Source organism: Thamnophis elegans, chromosome 10, assembly GCF_009769535.1.
Source record: "Thamnophis elegans isolate rThaEle1 chromosome 10, rThaEle1.pri, whole genome shotgun sequence".
NCBI lineage: Eukaryota > Metazoa > Chordata > Lepidosauria > Squamata > Colubridae > Thamnophis > Thamnophis elegans.
The window spans coordinates 28,242,279-28,254,033 of record NC_045550.1 but is presented as its reverse complement, the minus strand read 5'-3'; the positions used below and the strand labels follow the sequence as shown (position 1 = coordinate 28,254,033).

Sequence of the window (11,755 nt, the reverse complement as noted above, 5' to 3'; positions counted from 1 at the left end):
CAAACTGTGTCAAGGGCAAGCCATGCCCATCCCAGTCCACAAATGGGGAAAACATCATGAAATGTCACATGACAGCAATGTGACGTGGCGAGTTTGACACCCGGGTCTTAGATAAATGTTGAGTACAAAAGTAAAAGCATACATATTTGTCCCTAAATGGTAACTGAATATACCAGCTACCCTGATTCCAAATGGGCTTTCAGGTAGAATTCCCGGGGCTGGTTATCACTGATAGAATGATCGTCTTTGTGACATAGGCTGTTTCTCTGGGCCTTTGGGAACTGGAGTCCCAACTGGATGATAATATTACTGCTGTTTTGGTTGCCATTTTATTATTACATTATTTTTTGTAGATAATGTGTATGTGGTTATGTATTCTACAATTTTAAGCATGTTTCTCTATATAAAGAGCCATGAATATGGTGGAATCTTAGCAAATTGTATTTTTGGTCACTCAATTGATTGCTAACCTTCAAAGGGAAAAGGGTAAGGCAGTGAAGCTGCGCATAAAAGAAAATAGAGGGTGGGTGCAAAAGGGAGCAACAACAAATATAGCAAAATTAATTATATTATATTATATATTATAAACAGATGTAAAGGAAAGAATGGCAGAACCTGGGGTTAAAAGAGGGATCAGCCTAAAATCTCTACCTAGCCACAAGCAAACTAAGTCCAACTCCCCCTTGAATTCTGTTGATGCATATCTAACTCCTAGAAGGTGCCTATTGTGATAGATGTTGTAATTTGACAACTGGATTTTAAAATCCTATTCTAAGAAAAATAGGATTTTTCAACTGGAGAAATGGTTCTGATCAATGATATATATAAAAGTCTGAAGAATGTGCACAAAAGGATATATTGTGTTACGCAAACATAATAAACAAGGCTTTACTCCTTATTGACTAGGATGAATCACAGCCCTAATAAGGACAAGATGAGGAAGAGGTTTAAAATAAAGCTGCTTTCAATAACCTCATTAAATCTTCTGCCTGTTGTCTTTGTGCTTTATGAAATTAGAAATGTTGACACTGTAGAATTTAGAACCCTTAGATAATACCTAACGCAAGCTGATAATCCACATCAAATATTCTGGCCTTGGGTTCAATTATTGAAACTTGGCTCCGCCTAAGCGTCAAATCTGATTTTCAGAGTCCCTACAAATTGCTAGTCTAGGCTCTAAAGGAGGTAATGCTTCATCCGCAGCAAGAAGATCAAACTTTTATTTTGCTGCCTGGGTCCTGTAAATTTGTTATTTGTGATAGATTTTTATTTTATAGCTCGTGAAACTTTCTGTTCTTTGGAATTGCTGAAGCATTTGGAACATTTACAGGTAATTTTCTTTTTTCTTGCAGATTTGGCCACTTAAAGACTACAGTCCTAGGCACCCTAAGTATCCATATGACCTGTTGAATGAAGTGAAACATAATTCCTAAGAAAATATGCATATAGTTATTCTTGTTCCTGATTTATCCAGTGCATTGATCCTAATGCTAAGCATACAGTATAGAACGTATTTCAGAATTGCAGAAGAAATCTTGTCATTTATTCAATAATATTGCTTCCATCTTGGGAAAATGAGAGCTAACACGTCATTGTAACTGCAGAAAGCATTTTGAAAATGCATTGATGGTTCATCCTTATTCTGCATTCTCAAGACTAAGGTGAACAGCTGGAATCCATTTTTACTGGCATAACAATGAACTGAATTGTAGTCATTAAAAAAGAAAGAATATTAATAATTGAAAAATAAATTTTGCTAATAGCTTCCGTAGGAAAAAGGTGAGATAAGTTGTTGTTTTAAGCTTCTAAATTATTGAACCTAAAACCATAAAATATGACAACAGTATGTTATATTATCATATATAATTGGTTATTATTGACAGATAATATGATGAAAATTGTTGCTTTGAGTTTTGCATTTCTCATAGAAAACTTTTTATTTCATGGTTCTTTGATTTTTATTCCTATCATTCAAAAAATTGCGGCAAGCATACAGATTTGGTAGGTGATTAAGGCATCGAGCTTAAAAGCAGGAGACCATGAATTCTAGTTCTGTCTTTCTCTCAACCCAACTCACCTCACAAGGTTGTTGTGGAGAAAAAATAAGGTGGAAGTTGTGTTGAATATGTTTGCTGCCCTGAGTTATTTGCAAAAAAAAATGTAAAGGCAAGATACAATAAATAAAAAATAAATTAGGAATCTTTTTATTAGAAATTGAACTGGGATACTGTTTGTTAGCTATGTTCCACTCATATATTAGTAAAAGAAATGACAATTATAATATGTTGCAAGTCTCCAATGGCCTCTCCTTATGTAGGAAGCTAAAACATAATAACCTTCATAGAAACTTCTCATTGAAAAAAAAATTAAAGAATTGCAGATCAATATCCATGTAGTCCTTGATTTACAACTATTCATTTAGTGACCATTTAAAGTTACAATGGCACTGAAAAAAGTGATTTATGACTTGTTTTCACACTTACAACCATTGTAGCATCCCCATGGTCACATGATCAAAATTCAGTTGCGTTTGGCAACTGGCATGTATTTATGACAGTTGCACTATCCCAGGATCATGTGATCATCATTTGTAACCTTCCCAGCCAGACTGTGACTAACAAAATCAGAATCTGACTGTTTAATGACCTCGTGATTCACTGCAGTGATTCAATTAACAACGGTGGCATAAAGTATCATAAAATGGGGCGAATCTCACTTAACAACTGCATTGTTCAGCAATGGAAATTTTGGGCTCACTTTTGGTTATACGTAGAGGACTGCCTGTGTTAAATAAGTATGAAATCTTCACAGTATATGGCATAGTTTATTTATATTGAACTCAAGAACACATTTCAGAAAGTAAAAAGGGAAGGAACAGAAAGGAAGCATTTATGTACAAAGCTCTTCCTGACATGTCTTCCTCATTCTGTTGCTTTTCAAATACATTTATTTATTTGTTTGCTTATTAAATTTGTTTGCCCTCCATCTCACTGCAAGGCTTACAATACAACCATAATTTTATATGTGGGTGGGTGGGGTAAGTATAACATTGTGTGTGTGGTGGGGGATGAGAATTGCTAGTAGTTGATCAACCACCTCCAGTATATTCCCCCACTGGGACCCCAAACAACCTGGCAAAGCCAGGTCTTCAAGCTCTTTCAGAAAGTTAGGAGGGTGGGAACCAATTTCACTCCAGGGGGAAATATGTTCAACAGGTCAGGGGTCTCGTCAGAGAAGGCTCTTCTTCTGGACTCTGCCAGCTGGAATTCCTTGACTGACAGGATCCACAGCAACGGAGAATTCTGAAAGAAATTAGAAAAGTTAAAGTCCAGACCTTTAGAGGGTTAATCCAATGGGCAACTTCCTAAATAGGTTATTGTATGATTCCTCAGATAATATTATTTAAAACATTGAAAAACTTTTCAACCAAAAAGAAAAGAAAAAAAGGAAAATATTATTTAAAATGTTTACATTCACATCCATTGTTTGTTTGTAGATCTTACAGTTTGACTATTCATTCCCTGGTCCTGGTCTAAAAATTTATTGAGGTAGGACCATTTGATCCTTACCAGGTAATATAAATCAAAAGATGAGCTGCACTGATGCTTCAAGGCATCACTCAATCTCTGACATCAGTGTGAAATACGTCAGAACCACTAAAAGGCATGTTATCTACAGGAAGGTATCACATGACAAAGCTGTAAGTATTTAGCAATAAACTATTATGTACTTGTAAGAATGTGAGACTGAAACCAGATAGGGATTTGATATACTTGCCTCTTTAGAAATCAAGCTATAGTGATACTAAGGGTGTAGTATATAATTCAGTGTTTCTCAACCTTGGCGACTTTCAGTCCTTTGGACTTCAACTCCCAGAATCCCCCAGCCAGCATAGCTGGCTGGGGGAATTCTGGGAGTTGAAGTCCACAGGACTGAAAGTCGCCAAAGTTGAGAAACACTGATATAATGTATTGCATAATTAAGCTGCTCAAGGCAGTTTAAGTCCAAACCAGCTTTTTTAAAAAAAAAAAACTGCCCAGACTGAGATTGTTTGCAACATCTTATAAAAGATTTAGTGTGCACTGCAGCTACCATGTCCCACCACTAAATAATTTTCCTGCAGTATTCTCCCAGCTGTGTTCATGTCCCTTGCCTCCTTATTTTTCCTGGAATATTTTTTTTTTAAAATAACTCCTGTACCTCAAGTGACTGAAGGAAAAAATGAAATGATGTACCACGACTTAATTTTTTAAAAATCCAAGGAAAAATAAGGAAATTAGAGAAAGAAAAGTGTTAATTAAAAAAAATACTTTGTGCTAATATTTAAACAGGGAATAGTCTGCATCTTAAATACAGCCAGCACTTTATTCACCACACCATTAATCTAGCTTTACAACAGGGAAAGCAAAAAAAACTTCCTTGAATAAATATTTTCAAAATGAGTGGAGGAGACCATCCTTCCTCTGCAAAGTAACCAGTGAACTTCTTCAGTCAGGTATTGAAATAAAATGCAACAGCCCAAACTGTCAGGAAGGACTGCGTGGATGGTGTAGACTTGAACTCTCAGAATCCCCCTGTCAGCATGGGGAAATTGTGGAAGTGAAAGCCACACATCTTAAAATTGCTGAAGCTGAGAAAAACTAAATTAAATTGCAGTAGCAAGTAGCATACTGGCTGGCAAATTCCAAGAGTTAAAATGTACACATCTTAAAATTATAAAGTTTGAAAACTCTGAGTAGACGTAGAAGGGAGCTATTTTAATAATAATTGGAATCAATTAAAGCTTGTTAGTAAGAATGCCGGCATACGCCATCTATCCTCATCTCAATTTTGTCCAGGAAGAGAAATATTAAATTTTTCAATATGGTGTAGCTGCAGTGACTCTCAACAGCAATTCTAAAATGTATTAATACATTAATATAATAAATATACATTTAATCTCCCATGTAACTTGGCCCCAAGTAGAAAGTAAAATGTGTTCCAGTCAATCCATTCGAGTTGCTTCTTTTGTCTTCAAGGTTCAAGGTTCAAGGTTCATTTTATTTATATGCCGCCCTATTCCCAGCGGGACTCAGGGCGGCGCACAAACCCAAGGAAGGGGAAGGGAAAAACAAAGAACTACAACAAAAAAGTACAAGGGAATTTAAAACAACCAACAGCCACACGATTCGAGAGGGGAAGGGAACTCATCGACCCCAGGCCTGCCGACACAGCCAGGTTTTAACGGCTTTTCGGAAGGCCTGGAGAGAGGTGAGGGTCCGAATCTCTGCGGGGAGCTCGTTCCAAAGGACCGAACCGCCACAGAGAAGGCCCTCCCCCGGGTAGTAGCCAGATGACATTGGCCAGTAGACGGAACCCGGAGGAGGCCTAATCTGTGTGATCTAATGGGTCTTTGGGAGGTAATTGGCAGCAGGCGGTCTCTCAAGTACCCAGGTCCAATACCATGAAGGGCTTTATAAGTGACGACTTGCCAAATGCATAATCAAATCCTATTGTGCACTCTTTGTACTTGAAAAGAAAATATTTCTGATGAAAAAGTAAAACAAATTATTTAAGAGATACAACCATTCTAAGCTAGACAAACGCAACTCTCAAAATGTTTTTATGAATAGTTGTTTTAAATGTAAGAGTTCCTTCCCTTCTAGTTTTACCTCTGGATAATCAAAATTTTATTGCATTTCAACTTGCAACTTATTAAGGGGTCTTTTTCAACTGGTTAAGTTTACTATTTTGATTTACATGATTAGCTATACTGAGTTTGTAGAGGAAAGTGCCACTATAAATGTATTAAATAAAGAAAGATATCTAAACTGCTCTTTTTTACTTTTACACCAACAGCAATTGGTATAGCATCTTTAAACTGATTTATTGAACTGTAATTTTGTTCAATCATTCCATCCTTCAGGTTACAATCTACTTAGGAAAGCGAGATTTCATTGATCATGTGGAATCTGTGGAATCCGTAGGTGAGTTCAAGTTGCAAGTTTCAACTTTAAACTTTTTAGTAACTTGAGTGGTTTATTATCATATCTTCTTCATTGTAGATGGAGTTGTATTGGTGGATCCTGATATTGTGAAGGAAAAAAAAGGTCAGAACACTTAATCACTTCTTAAAGTACTTAAAGTATTATTAATATGATTTAAAATTAGAATGATTTCGGATTTGTGTCAATTGACTCTGTCAGCCAAAGCTGATGATGACTGGTATTTCTGAAGGTGCTTAAGAACTCTGCTATGAAAAAAGATCTATAATCATTCTAACCTCAAATGTTGTTTTAATCAATAATTCATTAGAGTGTGATAAGTTAGATTTCCTTTCTGCCAAACACCAGACATTCAGTACTTGGCAGTGAAGAGTTAGAACATTGCTTCTAAACTCTTTGCTGTCATCTAATGGTCATCTGGAATTTACCCCCAGTTCTGGGAGCCTTATATTACTGATAATGATAATAAGACTGCCAGAGTTATCCATTCTGTTCAACATTGTAGTTTGTAATATTTATTGTCAGAATTATCAGTGAACCAGCCAACTGTGGCTGATTCAGCAAATTTTTATTCATTTATCATTATTTAACTTAATATATAAAACAGGTTAGTATTTAATGAAGTTATTTAAATGACAATAGTGATAGGTGAAGATAGATAGATCCTAATTAAATCAAATACTGCCACTAAATCCATTTTGCCATTTACTATCACACTGAGGTAAATGGCCTGCAACTCACTCCAGCTGAAGCTTCCAACTAGTTTTCACAGTGGACACACTCATACACAATTATGTTGTTTTCTTGTTGATAAGGCCCATTGGTCAACTCATCCTTTCTTTGATATAGTTATCCTTTGTGGTTTTAAACAAGAGTCTTTCAAAGCTTCCCTGAGGATATTATCTGGCAAAGTATATGCTTTATCAGCTGCTAATTACAAATTATATCCTTTCTTCGCCCTTGCCTTGTTCTCATCCTGCAGTTTTGCTTAAGAAAAAGTCATCAGTAACTTCAGCCAGAAATTGAAACTGGCTTTTTCTAACCAGCTTTTGTTGACTGGGCAAACACAATCTAGTTTTTGTTGCTGAAAGGACTTAGCTTGTAAATAGTTACTTTAAACTAATGAGTAAGAGACTTTTCTACACAAGTAATGGTGTTTATGATTTTAACTTTTGGTATCCATAACATTTTCTATATGCTTTTCCTAGTATATGTGACACTCACGTGTGCATTTCGATATGGACAAGAAGATATTGATATTATAGGCCTGACTTTTAGAAAGGATCTGTACTTTCACAGAGTTCAGATTTATCCATCACTAGACAAATCAGGACCCCTCACTACGTTGCAGGAAAGCCTGATAAATAAACTGGGGAAAAATGCATACCCCTTTGTGTTAACTGTGAGTATTTTGAATCATTATTCCTTTTGGTTCATTTCCCAATTTGCAACTATGATATGGGTGCTTAGACGGTTGTTGTATATATGCAACCTAGGTTCACAGATACAGTATCTATTCATCCCTAATTCAAAACAGTAATTTCCTCCCACAACAGCCTTCCCTGACCTGATACCTTCCAAATGAGTTGAACTATTATTCCTCTTATATTCCAGCAAATACTGGGGACATATCCATTATATGTCTAATAATACTGGGCTCTTGCAAATAAAAGTATAATTTTATGTTTTAATTGTATTCCACTCAGGATCGCTCTGTAACTGAGATGAGTAGTTTCAAAATTTGATAGATAGGTAAATATTTAAGAATAACACCTGAGTTTAGGAACATTTAGGTTTTTAAAAAGCATTTCAAAAAACAGAACATTGAAGTTGTTTCTTGATTTATAGTGTCACCCACCCACTTCGCTCACTCAAGCAAAATAAAACTTGTCTTCATTAGTGATTTATCACCACAGTGATGGCTGGCTGATGATAAATGACTCTAGTAAATCACTAGTAAAAAATTACATGGGGAATCTTTGGAAAGTTGTATGAAATGGGGAGGGGTTGTCCTCCTCCTCCTCCTCCTCCTCCTCCTCCTCCTCCTCTTATATCTAATAGCTAATACTGCTATCTAATATCTAATATCTAGATATAAGATATAATATCTAATATCTTAGATATAAGATATAATATCTTACATCTAATAGCTAATACTGCTATGGCTATGAAAGACATTGCAATCAAAATGCTTTAAGTGTATTATTTTTTGTTTCCCTGCAGTTCCCAGATTATCTGCCTTGCTCAGTGTGTCTGCAGCCAGCTCCCCATGAAGTTGAAAAGGTGAGAATTCACAGTATGCATTGCAATGTTTTATATTAAGAAATAAACTAAGTAAGTTGTGGTCATATAGAATAAAATACAAGAGCAAGAAGTGCTTTTAAATGAACAGCTCTTAGTTCTGCTATTCAAAAAAACATTGCATTAGTTTCATTTTTCATTCTTAACGGGTTTTTGATATTAAAAAATACAGAGAATTACTAGGAAAAAATGGGAGTGACAATGTTTAAATCTTGTCTCAAACTTCTGTAAATCTCCAAGAATTATTGCACAATACAAACCTCTACATATATATATAAGGAGTCGAGCTCTGTAGCTCAATGGTTAACACATCTGCCTAAGAGGCAATAGAGCACAGGTTCGATTCCCAGCAAGGGTATGGCTAGCTGATGAGAGATAAATAGCTTGATATACTAGTCTCCCTTTATTTATTTATCAGCACAAATATAACAAATGTAACAAAAAGGCAACAGTAAAAAATATTGGGTTTCTGTCTGGATGGTCTCTTGTGATGAGCCGAAGGACAGAGAATGGAAGTGTGACCTTCCTCCCATATTTGGGCATACCAGGGGTTGTGACTTTATTTATATATATATATATATATATATATATATATATATATATATATATATATATATATATATATATATATATATATATATATATGAAGGATCAGCCTTCCCTAAAAACACTACTGTATTTGTAGGAGAAGACATATGTTTGGTTTGGGATCAAAACAACACCAGTATTTATTAAAATAATTTAAAACCATAGAAACAAATAATATTGTTGTAAGTGAGCAAATATGTTTGTATGTATGAGAGAACTATGCCTTTCCTTGTTCTCCTGAACAATGACAAGAAAATAATCCTGAAATAGTATTTCCCAACTGTATCACAGACCAATAAGGTATGTATGGAAAATAGTGGGTTGCCTTCAGAAGTTTCTGTTTAGTTTTTTAAAAAAGATATACAAAAAGTAAAATTAGAAAAATAACATACATACATACATGCATACATACATGCATACATACATTGAAGAAAACATTAAGCATGAGTTTTATGTTGAAATTTTGGATGGGCGTATTTTTTGAATTTTAAAATGTGAGTTCTTTCATACACAGATGTTTAATACATTCAACAACAATAATTTATTGTTTAAACTGTTTGTCTCTCCATCTTTTTCGTATAGTGCTGCGGAGTGGACTTTGAGGTCAAAGCTTTTTCTACAGACGATCCAGAAGAAAGGATTCTCAAGAAGTAATATCTTGTTTCTTTGAAAAAAACCAAAACTGGAAAAGCTCAGAAACATAGACAAGATAGACCTTATTTTATATTAAACTATCAGACTCAGAAGATGGAGATGAAAAAAAATGAAACATGTCATTTGTAAAAAGGAAACATACGGATAAAATGCCTTGTTCTCTTCCCCTTGTTATTTTCTTTTTTTCTATATCTTTTCCATCTCAACTTCTTTACTGTATGCGAGATATAGCCTTGAAAATGTAGAAGCAAAAAGGAAGTCAGTATGTCCCATTTCCTGTTGAACAGAATGATCAGCAACATTGCTGTTGCTTCACACATAACTCAGAGGGTGCTGTCCTGTAACCACGGATCCTACAGCAATAAGTGCTGTCAATCAGTGCTGCTATACAGATGCTGTTTTCTTCATCTTTATGGGTTTTGTGGCTTTCATAATCACTAATAATAGAGTTTAATTACTTATATTTTGGATGTCAAGGTTGCCTCAGCCTTCCATCCTTCCGAAGTGGGTTAAATGAGGACCCAGATTCTTGGGGACAATATGCTGACTCTGTAAACTGTTTAGAGAGGGCTATAAAGCACTGTGAAGTGGTATATAAGTCTAAGTGCTATTGCTATTAAACCCAATTTCTACCCTTAGACATTCTGTGCGCCTGCTTATACGCAAAATCCAATATGCTCCAGAAGTAGCAGGACCTCAGCCTCATGCAGAAACCACCTGGCAGTTTTTCCTATCCAAGAAGCCATTGCACTTGAAAGCTTGCGTCAGTAAAGAGGTGAGGTGTTCTTGAATTACTAATAGGGTAAATTAGTAAATTCAAGAGTTGTAGAGAAGACACAATCATTTTGTTTCAAACTATCCTACTTTACAAAACTAGATGTAAAAAATACTGTGTGATGAACTTTTTGCTAAACTAATCAAATTCTTCCAGGTGTTTTATCATGGTGAACCAATCCCTGTTACAGTGACAGTGATAAATAATACAGAAAAAACGGTGAAGAAGATCACTGTGTCAGGTATAATACTCATTTTGACAAACAAGTCTGATGTAGGCCCTTGTTTTTTTCCTGGTCTGTTAGATAGCAATTCCAATTCTGTCCTCACCTTTATTATTGGTTTAATAAAGCACCATGATTGAAAGAGTTATAATAACCATATGTTATCCATGTAAACAGTTTCTGCAATTGGTGGTAAGAGTTATCTTGAAAAACAGGAAGAAGAGTTGCAAGTCTGAAGCAGAAATATAATTTGAGAAAGCATCTCAGACTTGACCTTCCCTCATTCTCTTGAGGATAAAGGGAGGGAGGAGAGAGATGCATTCACACTTGCAAAATTCTGTTATTGTACTATAAAAGTGTTAGCATTTATAACTTTGGTTTCCTAGTCTGGTCTACTTGAGTCTAATTTATAAGAACTGCTATTTATATTGCATTTAAAAACATTTTAAAAATCTCTTGAGTTGAGCTCAACTCAATTACTAAATACTCTACATATTCATGTAGACTTAGTAATAATATGAAAATATTTTGTATTTGCCTTCATCCTGCTGATGATGACCTAGGATTTCCTAGTGACTTCCTATTCATTTTTTTAAAAGATCGGCCAATATCATATAAATGCTAGATGTTATGCACATTCTGCAAAGAAAATGTTTATCATTCTGTAAGAAAGGTGTGTTTGAACCACAAAAAAAGCAACAGCTGCATAATATCCTTGATCCTGAATAATTATCCTTGTATTCATATTAGGCAATGCTGAAAAATATTCTAGATCCCATTCTTCTTTCTGTTATTTGATTATTTGATATTTCATTCCTTCTTCAGTAGAACAAATTGCTAATGTGATATTATACTCCAGTGACTTCTATACGAAGACAGTGGCTCTTGAAGAATCAGAGTAAGTGCACTGTGCTTTAGGCTCCTTTGCTTTGTTGTTGTTGTTATTGTTATTGCAACGTAGAAATTAAAAATTTATATTAACTGGGTTCACATATGTGGGGCTACCATAACTGGGTGCAGCTGTAAATGCCCAGTTGACCATGGGATGGCATCAAAAAGATACAGAAAGCTCTAATTCCTTGCTGCCATTTTATGGTTATCTGAATTTTTGCAGCCCAGATGTGATAGCTCTACCTGTATTATCTACTCCCATGGTTTAACTATTACACTGAATAAGCCAAAATGCACTGATTCATACATATATACATAGATATATAATGCTATGTTATA

At 35.1% G+C, this 11,755-nt stretch overlaps 1 protein-coding gene across 1 annotated transcript in view; it reads left to right on the top strand.

Moving 5' to 3' along the window:
- The first annotated feature begins 3,351 nt into the window (after positions 1–3,351).
- The window catches only part of SAG (S-antigen visual arrestin), an 18,966-nt gene continuing 10,562 nt past the window's right edge, over positions 3,352–11,755 (top strand). Inside the window, exons 1-9 of the mRNA XM_032226006.1 lie at positions 3,352–3,700; positions 5,906–5,966; positions 6,045–6,089; positions 7,193–7,386; positions 8,208–8,267; positions 9,456–9,523; positions 10,167–10,302; positions 10,459–10,543; positions 11,351–11,423. Coding sequence (XP_032081897.1) covers positions 3,590–3,700; positions 5,906–5,966; positions 6,045–6,089; positions 7,193–7,386; positions 8,208–8,267; positions 9,456–9,523; positions 10,167–10,302; positions 10,459–10,543; positions 11,351–11,423 — 833 coding nt within the window. The 5' untranslated portion in view covers positions 3,352–3,589. The remainder of the gene's footprint in view (positions 3,701–5,905; positions 5,967–6,044; positions 6,090–7,192; positions 7,387–8,207; positions 8,268–9,455; positions 9,524–10,166; positions 10,303–10,458; positions 10,544–11,350; positions 11,424–11,755) is intronic.